The sequence below is a fragment of the Lampetra fluviatilis genome, chromosome 3 (assembly GCF_964198595.1).
Source record: "Lampetra fluviatilis chromosome 3, kcLamFluv1.1, whole genome shotgun sequence".
NCBI lineage: Eukaryota > Metazoa > Chordata > Hyperoartia > Petromyzontiformes > Petromyzontidae > Lampetra > Lampetra fluviatilis.
The window spans coordinates 28,417,377-28,444,237 of NC_136277.1; the positions used below are offsets into that span (position 1 = coordinate 28,417,377).

The 26,861-nt window shown below is 51.0% G+C and overlaps 1 protein-coding gene across 1 annotated transcript; it reads right to left on the bottom strand.

Moving 5' to 3' along the window:
- Positions 1-6,060: 6,060 nt before the first annotated feature.
- Positions 6,061-24,335, bottom strand: LOC144955809 (follistatin-A-like). The gene is made up of 5 exons (XM_078886001.1): positions 23,229-24,335; positions 13,096-13,287; positions 11,480-11,758; positions 10,416-10,647; positions 6,061-9,539 (listed from the first exon to the last, which is right to left on the bottom strand). Exons 1-5 carry the CDS (start codon positions 23,311-23,313, stop codon positions 9,536-9,538), a joined length of 792 nt encoding a protein of 263 aa, XP_078742127.1. The 5' UTR covers positions 23,314-24,335; the 3' UTR covers positions 6,061-9,535.
- Between the last annotated feature and the right edge of the window lie 2,526 nt (positions 24,336-26,861).

A 26,861-nucleotide genomic window follows, 5' to 3' on the forward strand; every position in this document is an offset into this window, starting at 1 on the left:
TCGGGAAGGCCTTCATCCAGCAGTGGATTGGTCATGGCTGCTGCTGCTGCTGATGATGATGATAATGATCTTATCGTATTTTATATTTATAGAGCGCCTTAGCTCAAGGCGCTTTACATAGTTAAAAAAAAGTGGTAGCAAAAAATCGAGTGATTTAGATGGCGGGGGGCCAGAGGAATGAGTGACCGTGACAGAGGACACGTGGGAGGTCACGAAAGGGCTCCAGGGGAGAGACGGGACGGAGTGGAGGGGCGACGGGAGGGAAGAAAAAGGGAGTGGAGAAGAGGTGAACTTTTCGAGAGAGAAAGAGAGGGGAGAGGGGACGAAATGACCGGTGAATAATGAACGATGCACGGTCATCCGCACCTAGTTTACACAACAAAGGCTCATTCCTAACAGCGTGCTTCAGCCACACCGAACCTCACAAAAATAATATTCAGGGCCTACCTTGGCTCCTCCCACCCTCAACCAGTATATATACAAGGACTGTTTTCTTGGAATTTCTCTCACTTGAGACAGCTATCGTGCTGTGACGGTTCCACCTGAAGACGGAAGCTTGTGTTGCCTCCGAAACGTCGTGATTTTTATTTTACTTTTATTAATTTTAATTTTTTACCTACGTGACTTTTACCGAAAAAAATCTAAGAATACGATGCACGGTGCCCGTGCGAGCGACCCTGCCATTTGATGTCGCGCTCCAGCCGCGGCGACAGACCCCGCGCTCCCATTCCGCTCCCATCGCAAAATCATTCGCCCTGGGAGGACGAATCCGCTGCGCGTCTTCGTGTTGACCGCGCACCGAGCAAGGGTTGGGTGGATGGGAGGAGGGGGGGGGTTGCTGGCGGCTTACCGAGCGACCTCGTAACGCCATAATTACACCGCAAAAAGAAATTAGCGTGCCCACTGATCTTTCCCCGAGGGGTTTATTTGAGCAATCTGGGCCACGTTGTGCGACCGCATATTTGGGGGCTGGAAGTGGTCTAATCAGGGACGGAGCCTTTGTGTACGCGCTGCTCGAGCGCGCGAATGCCTTTGATGGCTCTGCAAAACGGCGTGGGCTGGGCCAATGAATTTGGCGTCGGAGGAACCGCGTGGCACAGAGCCCAGTGGCTGGGTGGCGCTCATCATCGTCATCATGTTGTTGTTGTTGTCGTCGTCGTCGTCAGAGTTTGAGCTGCTTTGACAAAAAATATCGGGAAAAGAATAGTCCCAGTACATGGGGTATGGTTTAAAATGGGTGACCATAGAGATCTGCACCAGCTGTGGTTGCCCGACAGAAGGCAGGATGCGATGGCAAGGTGCGGGTGGTGTCAATGGCATCGGTGGTGATGACCGCTTGACTTTGAGCTGGACATTTACACTTTTGTGACCCCCTAGTGCTCACATCTCCCATACCGGTGAAACTAATAAAATCACTTGCTACAAACCGCACCTCCGATTAGCACCGTTGGCTACGTACGGGTGTGAAAGAAGTTCAACATGCATACGTACATACATATACATAAATTTGACCCAAACCCTAACTCTAACTAATGCCCTGATATTATCTTCTTAACGACAGCCCATTTCACTTCTAATTCCCATGTTATTATCCCTATTCGTCTTGTAAGATGTTTGTATTTGGCCGTGGGATGTTGGTCTACTCTGATACGATTTAATTATTTGCTATCGGTTTTCACCTCTTAACCCGGGTCCCCTTGCAAAAAAGCAAATTCAAATCTCAGTGAGTTTCAGCTGGTGAAACACAACGTTCTCCTGCTGTTCACTGCTGCTGACGCAACTGGATGCATAATTGTGGTGATGGTTTTTACCCTGGAAGCCAGACCCAACGAATGGGCCTTGTAAGGCCCCTTCGATTCTCAGGTGCAAGGAAATCTGCCCCCCCCCCACCCCCACCAGCAGCCGCTACATCTACGGTCGTGCAGAAAGCAAAAACTAGTCTGAAGGTTATTTTTAAAGGGTCTATTTGGAACGTTGGAATATTTATCAAATTCCTTACCAAGTGTTTTAGCATATATAATAAAAACAGACATGGCATCCGTTAAAAACAAATATTCACAAATCATACAAACAAGCAATTTACATGGTGTACTTCCATTATATGTTATGCTTAACCCTCAAGCGTGGCCACAAGAGGTAGAAAAACACCAGCTAGTCACCAGGCCAACTAGCCAGGCACTCAGACAGCCACCCACCCAGCTAACCAGCTTGGTAGGTGACGAGTCAGCTATCGAACCAGTCGCCTTCCAGTCATCCACTTACCCACCCACGAACCCATCCAGTCAACCACCCAATAACTATTAACTCACCCATCCAGCTACCCACACGTACATCGACCGACGCAACCGTCGACCCGGCTACCCAGCCTCGAACTCACCCACCCAACCACCCAGCCACCCACCTAGCCACGAACCCATCCAACCTTCCACCCATCCAACTACATATTCACCCAGCCACACAGCCACCGACCCACCCACCCATCCAACTAAGCATTCACCCAGCCTGCCCGCCATCCCTCCCTCCCTGGCTCTAAATCAAAACAGTTTAGAGTTTGTGTGTCTCGCTCGCTCACTCGTACTCCCCGTGCCGATATCTCCGCCTGCTTTCGTGTCGCATTTGATCAGGACTGTTCAAGGATGGCTTTTTAGTTCCGCTGCCTGGCCCTGAAAGAAGGTGGTGGTGGGGGGGGGGTAAAGCAAAAAAGGAAAGAATAAAGAAATAAAGAAAAAAAGGGCAATTGTTTGCTCGGCCATGAGCGTAGATGATTGATTTCTCTTGAAAACCTTAAACACGACACAGCCCCCCTCGTTGCCGGTCTGTATATTATGTGAGAAACTAAACTTACCCCCCCCCCGTGCACCCAGACGCGCGAGCACACGCTCGTAAGTGCATAAATACGCCGTGTTTTCATAAGCATCTCTCCGTCTCGCTCCTCTAATTTACGGAGATCTTTACCACGTGTCCTCCTCCTCCGCGCCTTTGCCGGACTCGTCGCAGGGGCCCTCGCCTCTCGCTGGTCGGCGACGGTCGCGCGTTCTCGTTTGGCCCAACGTTGCCCCCTTTAAAAAAAAAGATTAAGAAATGTATAATTAAAAAATATATCATTTAAAAAAATATCACTTAAAAAAAGTTTTAAAAATATCATTAAAAAAAATATCATTTTTTTCCCCACCCTAGTCCACTCCCTTCCCATCGGAATTTTTGGTGAAATCGTCACGACGAGGCCGCCGTCATCGTCGCAGCAGCTGAAGATGTCCGCCGTAGCCCCCGCCGTTATGTTGTTGTTGTTATTGTTGTTAACGTAAACAATCTGGCCCATTATGACGACGTTTCTCATTGTTTTTGGGGGCTTTAATTTTGTCGCCGACCTGCAGTGGCAAGCGTGCGTGTGTACGGTTATGATCATGACGTTACCTTCTGTTTGTATAATTCTTCAACTTAACGCCCTTCGTGACGTTCCATTGTCTCAAATGTATTCCGTTGACACCGCAACCTTTTGTGGCAACACGTGTAGGCATTAAACTCTTTTCTTTAGAACTGCTTTTTGTGTTTCGTTTCTTGTCCTCACCCCCGCACCTCCGATTAACACGGTTGGCTATGTACGGCGCGAAAGAAGTTCAACATACATACAGTACATACAGTCAATCGTAGGGAGTTGTTTGAACCTGCTTCGCCACGTTGGTCAGTTCAGGTTCGGTAGCGAGATGTTAACTACCTCGCCTGGTGTACAGGAGGTCGCGGGTTCAATTCCGACCCTGACGCCTGATGCATATTTGGAATTTGCGTGTCCCTCTCTCTCTCCCCGTGGCCACGTGGGTCCTCCGGTTTTTCCCTCCACATTTAGAATAAAACACGCGTTTAGAGTTTCTGGCTGCCGCTATAAATCTCCACGTGAAAAGCCACTTCGTTGACCTCATCATTTGTGGGCATGTCACTTCTGACAAAAAGAGCTCTATATACTCAGTGGGCCTTACGTGGTAAAATAAAAAAACGTTTAGAATCGTGGAAACTATCACCGAGCCCGCACGAGGGACACGGAGAGCGCCACGACACTTGAGTGTGTGTCGGCCCGTTGACCCGCAGTGGGAGGTGGGGACACGGGGCGACATTGGAGGTTTTGATGCTCGATGCTAGACTCATGCCGAGGAAACCCGACAAAACGGGGCCGCAGGTCACCCGTTTGTCTACCGAGAGGTTGCCAATCGTGACCGGATTCGGTCGGTCGGCGAACGAACGAGCGAGCGAGCACACGGGACCAGCAAGCAAAGGCTCGTCTCGTATCTCCATGGGGAAATGTGCTCGCGAGTGCTTCTCTGTGGTGTGCGGCTGTTTGTGTGTGGTCTACTGCGGTGGGTGGAGCAGTGGCGCAGCGTCACGGGGCCTCCTTTGCCAGCACCGAAATATGAGAAGAGGGTTTTTCCCCTTTTTCCTGGCAACAAAACAGTTGTGTTAATATGTTAAAACACCAAACTGAAACCTTTTACAAGGAATCGTGTCTGCATTAACCACTATACTCGTGGTCAGAATGCAAACAAAAAACGTACTCTGATCATATATGCATTGTCTTTGAAACTGATTGGTCCACACCAGAGCCTAGTCTCAAATGTTGTTAGACCAGAGGTCTAACACCATATGAGACGAGGCTCCAAAGAAAACTGTCTCTGGTGTGGACCACTCAGTTTCAAAGTCAATGCATATATTATCAGAGTATGTTTTTTGTATGCGTTCTGACCACGAGTATTGTGGTTAATGCAGACATGATTCCTTGTAAAAGGTTTCAGTTTGGGTTTTTTAACATCTTAACACCTGTTTTGTTGCCAGAAAAAAGGGGAAAACCTATTATCATATTCAGTGGCGCAGCGGTTAGTGAATCGCGCTACGAACTCGACGACCCGAATTGGATCCCCCACTCACGGCTAGAATCGATGGCGAGTGATTTTTTAGAAAAAAATTACGAACCGTTCCTGGGCCCCCTACTCCCCCAAACTGCATTGACCAGCACGGTGAAGTATGACCAAACAAACCCTACGACTGAAGCATCATGGGGGGGGGGGGGGGGGCTTCATTCGGCAAAGGCCTGTGAATGATCAACATTGTTATTTCAATTTGCTCGTTTACAAACACTCTCCACTCGTTCAATCAACAGGCTGACCAAAAAAACGGCGAGCTTCACGTCCCATTTGAGCCCTTGAACCGAGGGAAACGTAAATCTCTCTTTCTCTCTCTTGGCTTTGGTCAAACGATCACCGAAAATATGCACACGTGGTTATGTATGTGTGTATGTATGTAAATTGAACTTCTTTCGCACCGTACGTAGCTAACCGGAAGTGCGAACACGCTGCACGTCTGCAAATAGCCGACTGTGCCCTGTTTGGCTTCCGTATCATCAAGTCTTGAGTCTCCATCCTCCCGACATTGACTCCACCACTCATGGGGTCTGCCAATGGTTCGACCATGAAACCAAATCGAGGGCCCGCGCGTGGCTCCTTGCGGCCACCTGATGCACAAATGTCGCGTCCGAAGATTCGGCAGCCTGCAAGTGCGGCCACGAATCCCGACCGTCGTCCAAATCGTAGGGAAAAAAAACTCCGCTGGTCTTCACCCCTTTAAAGGAGGAATGGACGAGATCCCACTCTGCTTCTGAACAAACACTTGGGTGGATAACGAATCCAAAATTGCATCTTTGATCTACCGTTATTAATCCGGACGAAAGAAGATGGGGGTCCACCTTCTGGGTTCTCTCTCCCAACTCAATTCTGTCCTGGGACATGGTCTGCACGTCCACTCCACGGTCCTTAACATCCTTGGCTCACCACTTCTGGCTCACCACTTGGAGCCACCACTTGGAGCCACCACTTTCTAGGCCCTGCCTCTCACTTCCTGTCACGATGCTTGCATGTTCAGCAGCCTTCTCGAGCGGGTGTTTTTTTCATCGTTTGTTTGTTCGTACGCTCAACTAAGTCGCTCTTTCTCAATTTATTTGAACGCCGCATGTTTGTTGTCGGCACTTTACAAGCAGAGAGAGAGAGAGAGACACGCGCGCGCGTGTATGTGCCGATACTTTATTGGTTTACCAAATACTAATTTATATGCACGAGGATACAAGACGTGTATAACACACACCATAAATATTCATTTGAAAACAAAACAAACCAAAAAAAATGTGTAATAATAACAATAATAATAATGACAAGTCGGTATGCTGTGCAATTGTGTCTTGAACATTAAACAATTTGCGTCTGCAAAGTCGTAGGAGCCTCTCTCACCGGGGCTGACATCCACAGCCCTCGCTCGTTCCCGTCGCTTCTGATTGCCGAGCGTTTCATAAAGCATCGCAAAGTGGCTGCAATATTAATTGGTTTTTCTCTTTTTTTACGTTGCACGTGAAGAGAGCTTCGGCGGGTGGTGACTCGTTGTGTACACGCTCGGGGTGTGTATTCATCAAACGCTTGTTGTGTAATTGTGTGGTGTGTGTCTGATCGTGTGGGGAGCGGTAGTGTAGCGGTTAACCATTTGCGCTACGAACCCGGCTGTGAACCGAGTTCGATTCCTACTCTCGGCCAACACCAGTGACGATTGTTTGAACCGGTCCTGAGCCTCACCTAGGTCGACTCAGCCTCAAATGAGTACCTGGTGTGATGTGTAAATATCGCCACTGGGGAGACAAAGGCGGCTGGGCGTGGTGTTTGCCACCAACCTCCTCCTGTGCCGTGCCTTCATAGGTGCTACTCGCTAACAGCACTTGCCCCCCACGGCCTGTTAAGGCTCGATGGGGGATCTTTGCCTTTGTCTTATCGCTCGTGTACGATTGAGTGGAATTGCCAGACTCTCAACGAGCCAAAGGCGCCTAAACAAGAGGAGTCTGTTGGATATCAGATGGGACGGGCGGATGCTGTATTGGATAACGCGAAGTGTCTCTATCAGATTAAGAGGGGCCCTTTTACCCAACGGGATTACACGCGTGGGATTGTATTGGATGCAACATTCGGCTCGTGGTCAAGAGCCTCGATGGATTATTTTTTTTTGCATCGCAAGGAAGTGAGGAAGATAGGTGACAGCTTGGAGTGAGTCTGATGATGAAAGCTTCTCTATCAAGGATTTCGCAGTGAATGAAATGAGAGTTTTGTGCCCGTTTTCGACTGGGACATTGAACAGGATAAGGAGTTTGCATCAGACGATACACGTGCTCTATAATGCGTGTACATTGACCGCAGGAGACGAGGGTTCTGTATTGGATAGAATAACTCGACGACAGCCCTCTTGAGGATGGGATGTGAGTTCTTCAGCCGACTGAATGTATTATCGTGGATGCATAAAGGCGTTTGGACCAGCTGAAAAGAGGCGGGGGGGAGGAAGGGGGTTCGCTATTATTATATGGGGGGAAAGTTTCTGATCTCAGAATGTAACGAAGCCCTCGTTCACCAGAGGCATTTGCAAAGGGTTGTAAGTGATTACGAATTATTAGTAAAGATTCTCCATGGAATGTAGTCAGGGTTCCTTACCCGATGAGATGAGGCTTTTGTCTGTTATCATAGAAATTAGTTTTCTATAGGATGAACTCATGGTTCACTATCAGACGGGATGAGGATGGTTGTATATGGGTTGAGACAACAAGGAATGGGAGGTCAGGTTCTGTGCAGAGCAAATTTGTACATTGAGATGCAGTGTTCACCAATTCATCAATTCCCATCTGCCAAAGCTACCATAAGTCGCGGTTTTTGTTTTGTTTTGCCAGGACAGTCCCAGTTTCAGAAAGGCTGCCCTGGTGTGCCAAAGCATTTGTGAATTTTTGGGATTTTTGTCCCTGATTTTCATTTTCTGTCATTACGCTCCACACGTGCTATGAACATAGGAGGGGGGACCTACCTGAGTGTTGGTTGGCAGAGGATTAGGCGTTGGCCCATAAACAGTAGGCGGCGGGGGGGGCGATGTCATTACAAGAGGTGTGGGCACTGTGCTCGTGACTCAGTGGGAACGGCTGCGTGGAAGTGGGAGGGGTTTAACGGAGCGAGATGGTCTGCCGGTCTCACCACGTGTCTCGGGCGAGTCTCCCATAAGTGTAAACTTTTACCATCCGCGCCATTCCAAGTCGACCGACACATTTGTTGTGTTTGGTGTGACTTCAACCAGCGACTTCGAGACTCGATGCTGCAGCTCCTTTTGGTCGCGGCCACGGACGGTCACGAGAGGCCGTCTCGTGCATCCGCCACAAGTCGGCTCTCCGTTGCGAAGCTGAGCTACGATGAGTAGACTTGTCAATGATTCACCGCGCCAACGATTTGATGAAATATCATGATTCGGGGGAAGGAGGGGGGGGGTCTGTATTGGATTCACGAATGTATAGATTGTTTCTGTTGGTTTTTTGTGTATTGTTTTCAGCATCCCATTTGTATTGTTTCTCGGGGTTAATATTCCTCCTCTCTATCTCTGTTTCGTTTGTACTGTTTAAATTGCTGCATTGGTCTACGTGTAGCGTGAGCGTACCTTTTTTCTTTGCATTCCATTTGCATAAACCGTAACGAATTGATTCTTGCGCGCACGATTCAATGGACCGTGAGCATAGGAATCGGTGCTAACCCAAAGAATCTCTGCATCGTGAACGAGTCTGATGACGAGGGTGGCCGGTGATTGGCTGGCAGGTCTCCATGATACGAAATGGCTCACAAGTCACCTGTAAGTATATCCACTATAAACAATGAGGTAGCATAACAAATATACATATACCGATTTAACAAAAAAAAAAAGACAATTGTACTCTCTTAAATAAATAAAGACGAACATTTCTGAAAAAGTCGAGGTTTCTTTTTTTTTCTTTCTGTCTGTCCAAAGTTCCAAACATAATAATTATAATAAAAAAACACAAGGTAAAAAAAAAAGGAGTCTCTATTATAAATAATGATTCTTTCACTAGAAACGAAACTTACTGGCCACGTCTGCAGTTATCAAAACATGTACATTAATTATTATAAAGAAATAAATACAGACTTTGAATTTTGGTGTAACACTGATTTTTTTCCCCTCCCATCTCTTCTCTTCCTCCACCTGTCCCTCTGCGTCTGTCTCGGCTCCCCCCCCCCCCACCATGTGCCTCGGGATTCCAAGCGGACTCTGCGAGCTACAGTGTAAGCGAGGAATATGGGGCACCGGCCGGAAGCTTTTTTGATGGAACGATCGGCGCACGCGCAAGGCTGGCGCGAAGGTGGTGGTCGTGGTCGTGGTGGTGGTGGTGGCCGTGGTGGTGGTCGTGGTGGCCGCTGCTGCTGCCCAGGCCACTTAAACGCACGGGGTCAGTCGGGGGGGCGAATCCACACTCGGATGATGGCTTTGGAGTTTGGAGGTTTCGTGGTAAAAACGACGCGAACAATGTTAGTCCTTTATATGTTACATAATAATAATAACGTGTCGCTTGCGTGCGGGGTGAGGTGGGGGGGGGGGGTTGGGGTTATGGGGGGGGGGGAGGTTAAAATTGGTTTGGAGTGAAGCCGTCTTGGCCCAGGACTCGTTCCATCAGTGAGGCTCAGTTGCCAGCGCGTGTTTACCTGGTCAAAAAAAACGGGGGGGGGGAGGTCAAGAGGTTAAACACGGAGCCTTGTGAACGAGCTCGGTAAGATGAGGGCGTGCTGGGTTTGCGTTTATTGTGCGCTGAAAGCTTACACATTCAGTCTCTCCGTCATGTTATCAGCTTCCCAAGTATTCCAATCATCCAATGACTAAATTAGGCATTTTCTGTCCTTATAGCCTGCATCTTTTCCTCTCCTTCCCTTTTCTCTCCAATTCCTTGACCTCTCCTGACTCTCCCGTGTCCTCCCTTTCCTCTCCACCCCCCCTCAAAAATGTCTCTCGAAAAAATCTCTCGCCCTCCCTTCTAAATCTCCCTTCTCGTCAACCTTCACTGCCTTCCGCGTGCATCGCCCGTCTCGCTCCGCACACCTCCCACAGATGTTTTTGCACCCCCCTCCCCCCCATCGCAACCCTCCCCTCCTCTTCATCTTAACCCTCCTCCCTCCTTTCTCCCCCTCATTCCTCCCTCTATGCATTCCCCTCTATGCCCCCCACCCACCCACCACTCCACCTCCTTCCTCACAGAGGTCGCAAACGGGTTTTGATTCCTTACCCGTACCCGTACCCGGCCGCACCAGGGTCGCAAATGGGTACCCGTACCCGTACCCGGCCAGGTACGGGTTCCCGTTCCCTACCCGTACCCGTACCCTACCCGAAATGAGTGACAAACGGTTACTCACCAGTGACTCACGGCCTACCCGTACCCGTACCTGGCCGGGTACGGGTAGCCGGGTATCGGATAGGGTACGGGTATCGGGTACCCGGTTGCGACCTCTGCTTCCTCATCCTCCTCGAATTCCCCTCCCCTCCCTCTCCGTTCTCCCTCCCCCCCCCGCTCAGCCCACCCCCCGGACCTGCTGTTGCAGGAGCCCGGGTGCGCGACGGCGATGGCGCGTCCACGCAGGCAGGCGGCGCGACGCAGGTGGCAGAGGCTGTCGTAGGTGCGGCCCTCGCGCGAGCACAGCGCAGCGTCGGGCCCGCTGGCCTCGCGGCACGGGCGGCTGCCGCACTCGACGCAGTGAGCAGCGCCGCTCTGGTCGAGGACGCACGACGCGGAGCCGGAGCACTGCACGTCGCGGCACGACTCTGTGGTGGGTGGGTGGGTGAGGTGCGGTGAGTTGGTGTGAATGGGTAAACGAAGTGAGGTGAGGGTGGGCGAGTGAGTAGGTGAGTGTGTTGAGCAGATAAATAAATAGGCGAAGGGGTCGGTGGATCAATGGATGATTGTGTGGGTGGATGTGGGAGGTGATGGATGGGTGGATGGATGGTGGGGTCAGAAGGGTGAGGGGTGGATGATGAAACATAATTAATGGCTGAACATTCATTAGTCCACCAATATACTGCAGGAATAAATGTCACCAAAGCTGGCAAAAACTCCTCACTCACGATTTCTATAAATAGTCATCTAATTGTTGCTCGTCGTGGTTATGATGGAGACATCGGTGGGTTTTCACCAAACGTCAGATGGAAAGCAAGGTTCAGCAACGAGACGTGGATTGGGCATTTCCCACAAGCGGGTTGTGTGCACATCGGGATCAAGGCAAGGTAGTAGCCCATCCACCCAAACACGTGACAGTGGTCCACTAAGTCGTGTCAGTGATCCACTGAGTCGGCTGGTGGGTGCCGGGCTCCCTCAGCCCGGGCCACACTCCACGCTGTCGCACGCCGGGTGGGTGGGTGGGTCAGTCGTTTGGTGGATCCGTCAATCAGTCGGTCAGTGGGTGGCTTAGGCAGTTGGTGGGTGGGTTAGTCAGTTGACGGGTCAATCAGTCGGTGGGTGGATTAGTGAGTCGGTGAGTGGTTCCGTTAGCCGGTCACAAGGCGGGTGGGCTCAGTCAGCAGGTAGGTCGGCGAATCAGTGAGTCAACATCGGCGAGTCGGTGCGTGACAACGTGCCCCCACCCCCCAACCCCCGTACTTCTGCATTTGCCCTGGTACTGGACGTGCAGCGTGGTCTGTCCGAGGCGGCAGCGTGCTCGGAGGAGCGCGCACTCGTGCCGGTACGTCTGCCCGTCCGAGCCACACACGGGGCCCCTGGGGGCCGCCGGCGGCGGAGCGGCGGGGCTGGTGCTGGAGCCGCCGCCGGCGCTGCCCGTGGCACCGCGCGGGCACTGGGGCGCGCACACGCAGCGCGGCCGGCTCCGCCGGCTCAGCTTGCACTGCTTGCCCGGGCCGCACTCCACGCTGTCACACGTCTCTGCACGACGAGCGCAAAAGACGACGGCGACGGCAAGGACGGAGGTGAACGACGAGGACCAACGACGACGGCGGCCAGAGCGACGCGTGTTCGCACGAAGAGAACAACAGCGAGCATCGGCGATGCACGCGGGCAATGGACGGTGATGATGACGGTGATGATGAGAACACACGAAAACCTCAGCGATTCACGGCCATGAACAACAGTGATAAACAACAATGACAATAAACAACTGAAAAACATCAGTGACGAACCCAGCGCGAGCTACAGCATCAGCGGTACCAACATTTCCACCGACATATCTCAGCGAATTGGCCACTATTTGTATCTCAAACGCAAGTTTACAGAGATTGCTTTTCGCGCACAGAAAACAGTTCATGCCCTTGTTTGATCACAGTTGCTGAACACAGTTCCAGAATCCCATGAGTCCATGGACAAAGAGCAGGATTTGGTAACACCTAAGGTCACACAACTTTAGAGGCACTGATGTAATTATACGGCTAATACAGAGTCAATAACTTCGATTAACCCCGCTCATTTCAAATGGTGATCACATAATTCACTATTGTTGTCCACACAGATTGGAACTATGGCATTTATGGCCACCTCAACTGTTACCCATTCATTCAATATCTCATGGGACTAATCAAGGGAAATCGTGCAACAACACAGAGCACAAACATCATGGCAGCGAAATAGATTTCGATTCAGACAGAGCCACGCTTTTCTTGATTTGAACAATTCCTGGAGTTCCAAAGCCAGAAGGGACGAATGCTAGTACGCCAACACGTTTGTAATCTATGTATGCTTTGAGTCGGCAAGCGTACAGGAACTTGGGAATAGAGATGATGGGACGGAGGAGCTCCAAAGCCAGGCAGTGCGAGGAAACAGGGAGGTTGTCGGCGCATACGTCATGCGCATACGTACGCCTAGGTCGCGTACAAAGACAAATATCCCCCGTGTAGCCTTAACAGACTGTAGGGGCATGTGCTGTTAGCGAGCACCTATGAAGACCGGCACGGCACACGAGGGGGTGGGTGGCCAACACCACGCCCGGCCGCCTTTGTCTCCCCAGTGGCGATGTGTACACACCGCACCAGGTACTCATTTGAGGCTGAGTCGACCTAGGGAAGGCCCAGGACCGGTTCAGATAATCGTCTCTGGTGTTGGCCGTGAGTGGCAATCGAACTCGGGTCGCCGGGTTCGTAGCGCGGCGCGCTCACCGCTACACCACCGCTCCCCACACACACACACGCACACACGCACGCGCACGCACGCGCGCACACACGCGCACGCACACACACACGCACGCACACATGCGCAAAAGCGTCACGTACCCTTGCAGGGCTGGCAGTCGGGCGCGCCCTTGCTGAACACGAGCCATCTGAAGAGCAGGCCCGACGACACGTCCTGTCGGGTCCATGCGGTGCCCGCGCGACCCCCCCTGCAGCATTCCTCGCGCGACACGGCGCTCATCAGCAGTCCCTGGCAACGCCCGTTGGCTCCCTGCTGCAGCCAGCAGTTCCCGGCTGCGGCCACGTGGAGGGGGCAGGGTGTGGTGGGGGGCGGGCAGTGGAGTGGGTGAGTCGGTGTCACGCTTGAAAGCGCTCGTGGCATTAGCTCTGCCCGTCCGCCCGTCTGTAACGTGGTGACGGGGCACTCGTGACTCGAGTAAAGGTGATCCAATGTGAACGAAAGTTGAATACAGAGTTGTGTTGCCAAGGCCGTAATTATAATATATATTGGGGGAGACACACCCCCCCCCCCATATTCAAATATGCTCAAAATGCCCCCCCCAATATATTACTATGAAATAGATTTCTGTTTATATGATTGTGGTTATGGTTGTACTTTATTAATCCCGAATCTCTGCCATTACATACAATGAAACAAGAAAAGGTAAAAAATAAAAAACAGAGAAATGTAATACAATACACTATTATACATTATTGTAAAAAATAAATAAAAAGTCCATCTTATGTGTTAGTGAATTTTTTTTTATTTTAGGCAGGAAATGAGTTAAAAAATTTAGATTTTTTTCTGGGGGGGGGGCCCCAAACCCACTGGAAGATTTGGTCCCCCCCAATGTTGACTCCATGGCTACGGCCTTGTGTGTTGCTATCAGGGACGTATTCCATTGAAAATCAACAACATTGATCCAAGGGCGAGTGCTCAGAGCGTGCACACACATCACAGAGAAAAACGCCCTGGACGCAAATACGCAAGTGCACATCGCCCGGATAGTTGTCAGTTGACGTCCATGCTACTAATTCCTACTCGCGAAGGAAAACACACGTGATGAAGTGTTACATAATCAATGAGTGCACATGATCTTTCCTAACTTTTTTAATTTGCGGTCGTTGCATTCATTGCTGATTGTTCACTATGCATGCGAGGACTTGTGAGTGCTTTTCAAATGACACCACAATAATAATTTACTGCCTTCGTCATTCCACTGCTGAATGACGGTCTCCCCATTCCATATTGGACATGGGGATTGATGGGACAATGCTACTTCTCCGCACTGGGTTAGTGCCAAAGGAGGTCCAGGACCACTGATGCCAACCGTCTGCAGGATTCGAACTCGGCTGGCTGGGTTCATAGTGCACTGCGCCACTATTCCGCCCAGCCAATATGTATTCTTGTTAAATTTTAAGTTATATTTTTGAAAAATTCACACCACTCGACTGTTAATTGTTGAGCGGTTTTTTTGCTTTGCTATGCTGTCTTGTGATGTCGGTGGAGTCAAATCTGGTCTCATCTTCCCACTCAAACGAGCATGGGAGTGGGGCGAGGGAGGGCGAGAACCACCACTGCTGTTGGCCCTTCGCCAGCTGCGGAGATTCCACATCAAAGAGGGCCATTTGATCCTTGGGAATTCCACTGTTGACTTCCCACAAAGCGGTACTTTGCTTTATCCACCGTGGACAGATGATGGGGTGAGTTGACCTCTGACCGGGATCTGAACTCGTAGCCCTTTTGTGTGTAAGAGAGGGCAACACTGAGCTGGCGATTGTTGGTTACGTTTAGATATCAATAATATCAGGGGCGCCACTTTAGCGAGAAATTAACTTACCCGCCTGGGATACAAGAGGTTGTGGGTTCGATCCGGACCCTGACGCCTGCTGTATATTTGGAGTTTGCGGTGTGTCGCTCTCTCCCCCGTGGTCACGTGGATTTTCATCCGGGTCCTCCGGGTTTTCCCTCCAGATTTAGAACCACATGCGTTTAGCTGATTTGGCTGCTATTAATTTCCACGTGATAAGTCACTTGGTTGAGCTATCATTTGTGGCCAGGTCGCTTCTAAAAAAGAGCCGTATAGCTCAGTGGACCTTATCTGGTAAAATATATTTGTAATTTTGTCATATGTTCTCGTCTGTTCGGTCTCAATTGCACAGTCATGTCCACTCTATTCAGAATCTTTATTCCAGAATCAGAATCTTTGTTATCGTGAAGGAATCCGATGAGCTATGAAGCTCTTTTCACAGATGTCCGGAAGGGGCGGGTCAGCGAGTTACAACAACAAACAAGACAAAAACAACGATAGGAGTGCAAAATAGAGAAAAGGTAAGCACGTCACTAAAAACGAAGTGCAAAAGTATACCTGGCATAAGTACAAAAATTCTTGCCGATTTTTCAACAACTAAGCCAACGCACAGTCCCTCTATAAAATTGCACGTTAAAATGGAACTATCGATACAGGCGCATATATGTAATTTGCATACATATGTTATCGGCACATTGATTATTTTCGTATAGTATATGCTGCGTCTAATGGATTAACTTGATCCCTGCAGCCACCAGTGGCCGTTGCATTCACCACAATGTGAAACATGTAGCCAAATCTTGAAGTCATGAATACAATCGAAACCCTGAATCAAATCGCTACCGTTCATGGAATCGCTGGAGTTCGGGGTGCAGATAATCGTTACATCCAGAGAGTGTGTTTGACGTGGCCTGCCAGGTGGAGTGCGGAGGGAGGGAGGGAGGTCGTGGAGAGAAGGAGGGAGATGGTTGAGAGGGGGATACTGGGGAGAAAGGGACGGGGGTGATTGATGGAGGGAGATTATGAAGAGAGCTGGTAAAGATGCTTCCTTTCCCAAATGTTTACCATCACATGGCTCCACCGAAAAGGTCACTCTCTCCATTGAACTGGAGCAAAGGAGCAAACTTGAATTCAGCTTTGGCTGTACACCCCCACGTCGTGAGATAATTGCTTTCAAAAGCCTTGATCGTAGCTGCAAATTCTACACGAAAAGTTTAAAATCATCAAATCCGCAAGTGCCCATTTGAATATAATGGTAATGTCCGTCAGTCACTCGGGAAAGCCTCACTAAGTCTCAAGACTCTTGTTTTCTTTTCAGAGGGCCTTGCATTTGGGATATTTAGCCAATTCCTCCAGTGAAATTGGAGTATGCCGAGAAAACACCACCAACGCGTACAAGAGGGTAACACTCACATCTCCCTACAGATAAGAGTCAACAATGCATTGCTGTACTGCAACTTCGCAGGCCCAACATATAACACCTGTATCCTGTACTAAACGGGCTCCTCCTCGATTGTAATATTCAGCCCTTTGTTCAACCCACTGCTGGATGAGGCCACTGAGCAGTCCAGGTTGCTGGGAGCGGGTGGGACAGAGGGCCAGTTCAAACACCGCTCGTTACCGATGTTGGCTGTGGCCAGGACGCAGTGCGCTAATAAGTGCGCCACAACTCCACCCCTGACCCCTACACATCCTTCATTTTAATTAATCAATATCTCGACCCGAATCTGTCTAGCGCAATACGCATAGTGTTATGTAATTAGCGTCCATTGCTCCGTTGGTTTCCATATGGATGTTTGCTTATTTAATTGAGAGATTTTTTTTTATTCGATAAAGGAATACAAAATTAACTTTTGATCGACACAATTAGATCTCCGCTGGTTTCGTGTTGCATGGCTCATCGGCGAGCCTTGGTGACGCCGTTCTCGTGATGTCGTGTGTCGTGTATACATTGAAGAGTGGGTGGTGCAATGCTTGACGCACTGCACTGCGAACACCGCGGCCCGAGTTCGACTCGCGGCCACGAATAGATAACATCAGTGGCGAAGTGCTCTATCTGAACTGGTCCTGGGCCTCCTCTAGGTCGATTCGGCCTCAAATTAGTCCCCGGCGCGGTGTGTAAGCATCCGCATTTTGGGGGCCAAGACGGCTGGGCATAGTGCCGGGCAGGCTACCTTCTCGCTAACAGCACGAGTGCCAACAGTCGATAGGGATGGGCCAGGCATCTCTCTCTCTACATACTGCGCTGAGTTGATTGCGGGGATGTCAGCGTCTTGAGAGGCGGGAGAGTTTCCGAGGATGAACAGGGTGAGCAGGTGGGAGTGATGGCTATTTTTGGACGTCTGTGACAAAGAGCTTCATAGCTCATCGGATTTCTCCAGGATAAATACAGATTCTGGTTCTGGATACTGAAATTGAATTCCCAATCCGAAGAGAGGTAGAAGGGAGTGGAGGCAAAATCATGACATTCCTAAAATTCCTCCCAAAGCAATATCATTTCACGGCTAAGGTCAATATCGCGGCCTCTAATCGCCGGAGCGGGTGACGTGAATCCAGTGCTCATCATCATCATCATGACGCTCGCGAGTAGATGATGCACGTATCGCGATGCTTGAGGATACATTCTAATCGATGTATAAGCTACGTGTCTACCGATTAGACTCCCACAGAAGCACGTGCCGTGTGCGTACAAAGTCTGCACGTTTTACACACGGGTTTTTGTTCTGCATGTGTGTCCATTCTCGGTGTATTTGTTGTTTGTGTGTATGTGTGTGTGCGATCGTTGTGTATACGTGTGTGTGTGTGTGTTTTACAGTTGTGGGGAGCGGTAGTGTAGTGTGGTTAGCGCACTGGCTTACGAACTCGGCCAACCAAAGTTCGATTCCCCTTCACAGCCAACATCGGAGACGAGTAACCGAATCGCTCCTGGGCCTCCCTTAGATCGACTCAGACTCAAGCGAGTACCTGGTGCGGTGTGTCAAACATCAGCACTGGGGAGAGATTGGCGCGACCTGAACGCGGCAATGGTCACACTAAACCCCTGGTGTGCCGTGCTGGTCTCCTTCACAGCTGCTCACAAGCAACACTTTCCCCCAGCAGTCTGTTAAAGGCTATACGGTGGACCTTTGTACTTTATTTCGTATGCGCGCGTGTGTGTATGTTTGTGTGTGTGTGTGATTTTTATTTGATTTTACTTTTATTTTTTGTATTTTTTTTTACCTACGTGACTTTGCCGAAAAAACCTAAGAAGAAGAATGTGTGTGTGTGTGTGTTCAGAGTCCCCGAAGTGGAGGGGGCGGGGGTGGTGGAGGGTTGTTGGGTTGCGGTATTTATAGACGCGTGTTGAGCGGCTCGTACTCGCCGCTTCAGACTCGAGTGGCGTTCACAGCGACCGCCGCCGCGATGTTTACGCGCGCGCGGATCTGCGACGCTCTCCGCTGCGTTTGCTGCGCGCGTTTATCTCATTCACCCTGCCTAGCCTCTCGTCCCCCCCCCCGTACGTGTGCGTGTGTGCACGTGCGCGCGTGTGTGTGTGTGCTGTACGAACACTCCCTGCGTTTCCATCTCGTTCACCCTACTTAGCCTATCGTGTTGCACGCGCGCGCGTGCGCTGTGTGTGTGTATGTGGGTTTGTGTGATTATGGGCTTTGGTTAGGTGAGTGTGAGGTGTGTAAAACATCGTCGCTAGGGAGACAAAAGCGAACCGGCGTTGGGCTGGCTACCCAACCCCTCGTGCGCCGTGCCGGCCTTCATTGGTGCTCGCTACAATCACATGCCCCAACAAGTCTTCTAAGGCTGTACGGGGAGTCTCTGTCTTTGCTTATGTGTGCGTATGGAACTTGTGTGCGTGGGTGTTTGTGTGCGCGCGCGCGCTTAGAGATGTGTGTATGTATTTCTGTGGGATTGTGCGTATGGTTGTGTGTATCAGGGTGTGCGTGTGCATGGCGGGGGGGGGGGGTCCGTACGTGTGGAGGAGCGTGCTTCTGTGCGTGCGCGCTTCTGACAATTGCCCTGGATTTCCATCTCCATTGACGCTGCTTCTCGTGTGTGTGTGTCGGTGCGTTTGTGAGTTTGGATTTGTGTCTGTGTGTGCGCGTGCCCCAACAGTCTATGTAGGCAACACTGGGGATCTTTGTCCTTTCTGTGTGCGTGTGTATGTGTGTATGTGCGTACGTACGGTTCCGGGTACTGCACATGCGTTTAAATGCGTGTGGGTATGTCTTTGCGTGTGCTTGTCTGTAAATATGGGTTTGTGTGCACGTGTTTGTACGTATGGGTGTGTGTGTGTGGGCGTTTATTTGAGTGTTCGTATCGGCGCATGGATAAGTGCATGCACGTGTGTGTGATAGAGTGCACACGTGCGCGCGCGCGTGTGTGTGTGTGTTTGCGCACCGCGCAACGATCCCGGCGGACAAAGTTTCGATTTTTCGGCGAAAACACAACACCAGTGGGAAGGGATTTCTAAATCCCTTGTTGACTCGGCTTCAAAACGGTTCGGTCAAAAAAACGTAATTTGTAAGACAAAGGCGGTCGGGCGTTGTGTCCACACCGCCCTCTCGTGCGCTAAACCGGCCTTAATAGGTGCTCGTTAACAGCACTTGCCCATATAGAGTCTTCACCGGTGGCCTGCGAGCGCGTGCATCGCAAGCGTAGTGCGCGATTCGATTCCCCGGGGTTCATTCACGATCGCGAACCACTGTGTCACTCGGCCTTAAAACGAGTTGGTACCTGCCGCGGGAGGGAAGGCTGAACAGACGACGACATCAGAGATTTGGTGCCAGACAGATGTCGAACTGCTTGAGGCGTATTGGCACACGACAGAGGAAAGTGGAAACAAACGTGCTATCTTGCCCATGGATCGTGATGATGATGGTGATGATGATGACCTGTTGCGGTGTGTGTGTGTGAACACAAGCGAAGCGGCGACCTCGGTGTGACGGTTGCACATTCACGGGAAGTCGGTGCTTAATAGGTGCTCGCTGACAACACGTGTCCCCCAGACAGTTCGTCAGACTAAACGAGCGCGATCTTTTTAATGGCACGGTGCAACACGCGAGGTGCCCTCTAAGCGCGCGGTGCGAGTCCGTACTTTCTAAGTAAGAGAGAAAAAAACCTGTCTATTCGAAGACTGGCGGGTCGGTCCACCTATGTGATCAAATCATTCTTTTTTTCCCCCATTGCGGTGAATGTAGCGGCCTCTAGTGGCCGGAGAGGGTCACGTGAAGCATTGGGTTCAAATGTATCTCAATATGACAACACCGATGGCTTTTTTTTTACGCACGCGTTTATTTGCGTCTGTCGTCGATTAATCGACACATCGTTTCATCCCTAACGGCTGATAAATTAGACCTATGTTCTCATCACAATCATAGAGACACTCACACACAAAGATACCCCGTATAGCCGACATAAACGCTTAGGACAAGTGCTGTCAGCGAGCGCCTATTAAGGCCTGCACGGCACACGAGTGTCTGGCGTGGCGAAACACCACGCCCGACCACCTCTGCCTCCACACTGCTGTGATGTTTGCGCACCACGTGGGTTACTTATAGAAGGTTACTTTGACCTCGGGAAACCCCAACACAGCTTCTGGATATTACTTGCCACTGGATGTTTGCCGTGGCCCGTAATTGGATGCAAGTGGCTAACCAACGACGCTCGCGCAATGTAAATACAAAAATGCACACTCATAACCGCAAATGCTATTTTTCTATAAAGTACGCAGACAATCGCGATGCATGCGTGTAAGAATGTTCTAGAAGGTCTATAAATCTGACCAATTGCAAGCAAATCATTAAGAGAACCCATGTCTTAACTGGAGACTCAAGGTCTTCGGAAAATCGGATCCTCAAAACTGAAGTTATGGCGTAAATGGGGATGCCTTCATTCAGCAGTGAATAGACCCTGGCTCGTGATAACGACGACGTTGAATCGAGATCTAAAACTAATTTCTTTAGAACAGCTTTTTTGTGTTTATTTATTTTTTCCTCCTATCCCCGCGCCTCCGATTAGCACGCCTGGCTACGTACGGCGCGAAAGAAGTTCACGACGATCGTGACCACGGTTTATTTGTGCACAATTTTGAGGTGGAACGATGGGATGAGCTCACGCGGAGAAGGAAGCCTCGCGGTGGAGTCTGCTGTCATCGCAGGTTCGTGAGGGATGGCGACTACGCGTGGCGTGGGGGATGGAAAGGTGGAAGGGTAGGGTGGGTGTGGGGGGACTTCATTAAGCATTGGATAGACCACATCTGTGTGTGTGTGTGTCTCTCTCTCTCGACGACGACAATACTGATGGCTGTAATAGTGCGTGAGTGGCAGTGTGCGTGGCCGGTTGCTGTTGTTGTTGGGGTTTTTTGTTTTTGTGTTCCTCCCCTCGTCTGGAATCCGCGACCCCAACAGGCGCGGTGCATTGGCCCCACGCGTCTGTCCGCGCGCTGCTTGGGTTTCGTGATTAACGCGGGGCACGGGTCATTACACGGAACGAGCCGTGCCGAGCCGAGCCGTGCCGTGCCGACGGGGAGGAGGAGTAGGGAGGAGAGGGCTGCGTGGTGATGGGGTAGGGCTATAGGGGTTAAGGGGTTAGAGGGATATGGTAAGATATATAGGCTTAGAGGTATAGGGTTATGTTTATAGAGTTAGAATTATAGGGTTCATAGAAATAGAGTTATAGGGTGAGAGTTGTAAGGTTATATTTATATAGTGAGAGTTATATGTTTAATAGGATTAGTGATATGGTTATTTGTATAGGGTAAGATTTATATGGTTTATAGGATCACCGTTATGGGGTTATATGGTTAGAGACATGGCCATGGCCCTGAGTTTAGAGGAATAGAGTCCTATTTGTCGAGTTATAATTTAAGAATGAATAGGAATAGCGAACAAGGTTATGTGATTTAGTGCTATAGGGTTAGTGCGAGTTATAGGGCTTGCGTTATATGGTCAGAAGGTTAGAGGAATATGACTAGAGTTCTATGACTATGATAAGTGATGGGGTTACATTACATTGCAGGATCGTGAGAGATGGCAACAGCTTGGAAAGACATTCATCCAGCAGTGGGTCGATGATGGTTGAGGATGAGTTATCGGGCTGAAGTTATAGGGTTATGTATTCGCAGTTCTATATATATGGGATTAAAGTTATAGGGTTACACGGCTAGGGTGAGAGGTATAGGGTTAGAGTCACGGGGCTGGGATTACAGGGCTAATGTTATAGGATTAGGTTTAAAGCGCTTGAGTTAAATAACTTGGGTCCTATGGTGAGGGTTAAAGGAGCAGCGGTACAGACCTACAGTAACACGGTTAAAGACGTTCTGCTCGAGGTACATTGAGTAATAGGGACAGGCTTTTATCGCTATGATCTTAGTATTTGTATTATGACACATCGGGTATTGGATTCAGATTTTTGGAATAGATTTCACGAGCTAGAGTTATAGAGGGTTCATGTTATCAGGACGGGATAGCAGTGTAACATTGTTACAACTCACTCTTCCCCACACTTAGCCAACACTGTGAGTTGAAGATAGTTTTTTTAATGAGTACACTTACCCCTTAATTAGTGGAGGATATTTTCAGATTTTTGTTTGCGAATTGACTCTCTCGTTCGATGGCTTCGCCATCTCCGGTGGCAAGCGCAGGAACGATTGCGAAATATTTCGATAGTTTGGTCACATTAAATAATAAAACAACGTCATCAGAATCACGACACCTTCAAAATGTGAGTTTTGAAACTTCTCTTATCATCATCATCATACAATATCTTTCCACTCCTGGATGAATGCTTCTCCACCTTGTATCGTATCGGTCATGAGGGGTTGTTTGACCATACCTCCACCAGGCAGTGACCCCAGGACCAGTTCAGATACCAACAGCCAGCCACTGGTATTAGCCGTGGCCGGGAATCGAACTCGGCTCGCCCAGTTCGTCACGCAGTAACGCTAACCACTGCGCGACACCAACACGCGCATATTCTGTACTGTGTAGGCATGATCATTTGCAAGTAGAATGACTATCTCACTGCTACGGGCAGTGATTGTGAAAGGTTAAACACCTTGCGAGTACAAACGATAGGTGCTCACACCATTGGATTCAACAATTATGGTACAGTATCATTACCTGCAATATCAATTACAATAGAATTAGGAATGACCAGTTTCCTTCCTCTTTCGTGGTCATTGCTCCATGGATTTGTCGACCCGGCCAACCCCAACCCACTCCTCTCTGAGATCGACTTATACTCGGATCACCGTGACCTCCCAACCCAGGCCACCGTGGCCTCATCCGACGCGGGCCACCAGGATCTCACTGACCCAGATCACCCATGCTTCAGGGTTACCCCCGATTCAACAATGACCGAGGTCACCCTGACTCCCATTGCCCAGGCCACCGTGACCTCTCCTGGTCTAAACGAGCCCTCACTTCTTACCTCGAACGGGCGTCTCCAGCATCAGCTGACACAGCGTGGCGAGAAACAGCAGCGTCTTCAGCGGTACTCCACAGTGGCGCGACATTCTGCTGCTGCTGCTGCTACTGCAGCAGCCCTTTGCTGCTGCTGCTGCTGCTGTTACTTATGCTGCTTGGGTGGTCGCGCTGCTGTTGCTGGTGGTCGAATTGACGATGATCGTGGTGATGGTGCTGCTGGTGCTAGGAGTGGTGGTGGTGCACCGTTGTGATGTTTTGGAGGAGGGGGGGGGGGTCAGTGTTACTATTGTTACAATAATTTATTGGTGCGATGTAATCTCTTCTCGCGCCCCGCGTGTGGAAGCTGAGCTCTGCCTCCCTGCCCACCTGTCACAAGTTATGCCCAAGCGTGCGTGGACAACACCTCATACACAGTCTATATATGTCTATGGACTGCTTTCTTTTTACGTGTGTTCGTTAAACTATCTCATATATCTCGGAGAAGTTGATTACTTTTGTGTGTTTTTTTAAGTTCTATCGACTATCGCCCTTTCCTCTCTCTGTGGCCGCAATCGGCGCGTGTTTCTGCGCCACAATCTACCACGCCTCAAAGTTCTTGCCCAGTAGCAGCCTCTGGCTCTGTCTCTCTCTCTCTCGACAGCTCACTCTCGGTCGCTCGTCTGCCGCCTCTCAGAGTAGCTGCCCAGTCTGCCAGCTGACTCGCTGTCCTGCCAGCTGGCTCAATAGCTGCCCAGTGTGTTTGGATGTTTTGCTGATTTGCGTGCGCTTCTTCTGCCCGTGTCTATCTGTGTAGGTGTGTGTTTCTTCCCCCTGCTTGTTGCCTGTCTCTACTGCTGGTTGCCTATACCCCCGTTTGCTTCGTCGGTTTTGCCTGCCTGTGTGTCTTTCTGTCTATCCGTGCGTCCGTCTGTCCGTCTGCGTGCCCTCTCCGTCGATGTCTGCGCGTTTCTGCCTGCCCCTTGGTCGACTGCCCGCTCGCCTCTCTGCGTCTCCACCGCTGGGTTCGCTCGACGTCTCTCTGGCTGCCCGCGCGTGTCTCTCCAACTCCCCGCGTGTCTCTCTCTGTCTCTCTCTCTCTGTCTCTTGTCTGCGTGTTGCCCGTGCGTCCCGCGGCCCCGGGATGTGTCTCACTGGGCGCCTCTCTCGCGCTCCGCTGCTTTTATAGGCGCGGCCTCGCCGTGACGCAGTGGACCCCGGTCCGGGCACAGGAGGCTCCGTGCCGGCACCCTGCACGGCACTCCCCCCCCCCCCCCATGAGAGAAGAGGGGGGGCTGTGCGGGCGGGGGGGCTGCGCGGGGGGGGGGGCGGTTTGGGTGGCTACGTGCTTGTGGCATGGAAGTGGGGGCGGGGGGAGTGGTGGGGGGGTGAGGCGGCTGATGGCAGGGGCGGGGTGGAGGGGGGTGTGGGGGGGGGATAGAGGTGGGGGCAGCTGGTTGGGTCGTGGGATGGAAGCCTCGGATGGTGGTGGTGCATGGATGAGGAGGTGGAGGGGGGGGGGGTGAGATCCTACTAAGTGGGCGGTCGAGCAACGCGCTCTCTCTCTCTCTCTTCTCATCTTCCCCCCCCCTCTCCGTCCCCCTCTCGTTCCCACCCCGATTCTTTCATTCTGTCGCTTTGTCGGGTTTCGCTTGATATCCGCGCACTGTCGATTCCGTCAAGTTGAGTCACTCGTCACTTTGGCGACAGAAGTTTACACGCAGCGCGCACCGTCCCGTAACCTTGTCGTGTGCGCCACCTTTCCCCCTGCCACACACGCGCACACGCCCGCGCGCGCGCCCCCATGCCTCTCCACCCCCCCCCCCTCTCTCTCCCACCACCTCCCCAACCACCCCCCTAGCCGCGCCTCGTGGTTTGGAGGAGCCGCCCGTAGCTTCAGAAGGAAACAGCAGCAGTGGCACTCCGCGCGAATCGTATCCTCACGTCAGCGGCCACTCACTACAATACAAATGCGACCGCCCGCTTTGCGACGTAGCGTCTGCATACCTGGGCACGTGTAGCCTTAGGCGGCGCGTGCATGCCACGTCCGTGCGTACGCGATTCATGATATCACACCCGTAGCCGCCGATGTAAGCCCCTGAATTGAACTCGCGTGGTCGGGATCGTCCTGCGGTGTCCGAATCACCGAGCAGGCCACTCTCGGGCATTGTTGAGAGCCGATTGCCCATTCATCACTTCCCTTGCAGAGCAGACCACGAGCGGAATATTTATTGATGTATTTATTATTCCTGAGCAATGCCAGTTAGATCAAATGTGCAATCCATGTCCATTCAGGCGATAACACAATGCCTGTTCCTTCCTCAGATGTATGTCACCCAATGAGGTGAGCCGTGGGAGACGTACTCCCCACTGAATGATAGGAACCAGCAGAATACCACCCCCCGTTCCCCGCCCCCACCCCCGTCCCCCATTCAGTGGCAGCTCCTCGGGGTGGCTGGATAGGCGCTCAAGTTCAAGTTAAGGGAGCTCATTGCGGCCAGTGCCATTCACACCACCGCGCCTCGCCAACGCTGCCTTCCTTCTGCTGCCAGATACCACAGTGATCGCCCAGTCGACAGCGTGATCTCCGAATAAGCACATAGAGTCTCATCCCACGTGGAACTTGTGGGATATGGGTTCTCCCTTTTCTATATTAACAGGGTCCCCCCACCCCCCACGCCCCCGCCTTCTCTTTATGTCCCCCCTGTTTTTCTCGTCAGTAACCGCTGGAAGTTGCCAGCTGCCAAATGAAATGTGTCTCTGTGTGTGAGTGAAGAAGCCAGGTTTCGGGTCTGGGTCTCCATGCCCCTGGAACAACTGAGCAGAAAAGACCCCCCCCCCCCCAATCCCGCCCCTTGCCTTCCCCCACCTCGAACCCTTTCCTGCCTCTTCCAAACTATCGCTCCTGGGACGCACTCCAATAGAGGTAGTATTGTTTATTTTGTTCATGTAAATACAAGCGATAATATGAATAAACAGTCGTGGTTCTCGTGGTTAAAAATACGATTGTTCGTGTCTCTCTCTGTATGTGTGTGGAGTAATTTGGTCCTGGACGAATGTCCCGTTTTGCTCCCTTCCTCGCTCCCCCGATATCTGGCCCTGGAGAGAGCCAAACGAACACTTCCGATTCACGAGTGCTGGCTTCGTGCCCGAGGCCCGCTCCTCCTCCACTGCGCTTCTGTAACGAGTGGAGGGGAATCGTCGTGCAGTGACCGGGGCAATGCTGGTGGCGATGAACGTCCGCGACCCAGAGATTTGTAAAGAGTGGGGGTTGGTGGATCAGCGAGAGAATTATTTGCGCGCGCGCAAGACGCCTAGAATGTAGGGGTGAATGGTGGGTAATAGATGGCAGCATGGCGAGTCGGTTTCTGACGCATTACGGATTGTATAGCGTTCTTTCCTCGTATGTGCGGGGCTTCTCTTGGTATATTTTATTTTTTAATCACGCTAAAATACACGAAAAGGAACTGGCCAAACAGCTTCATGCAGCACCCTCTCTGAAAAAGTCTTGAGACTCACGATGAGAGATTTCAGTTGTATGTTGAACCTCTTTCGCACAGTACATAGCCAGCCGTGCTGATCGGAGGTGCTTCTGTTACGTTTACACAGGCGACGTGTGTGCAAACGAACTTTTAGGGATCTGCTAATAACGCGCTATACG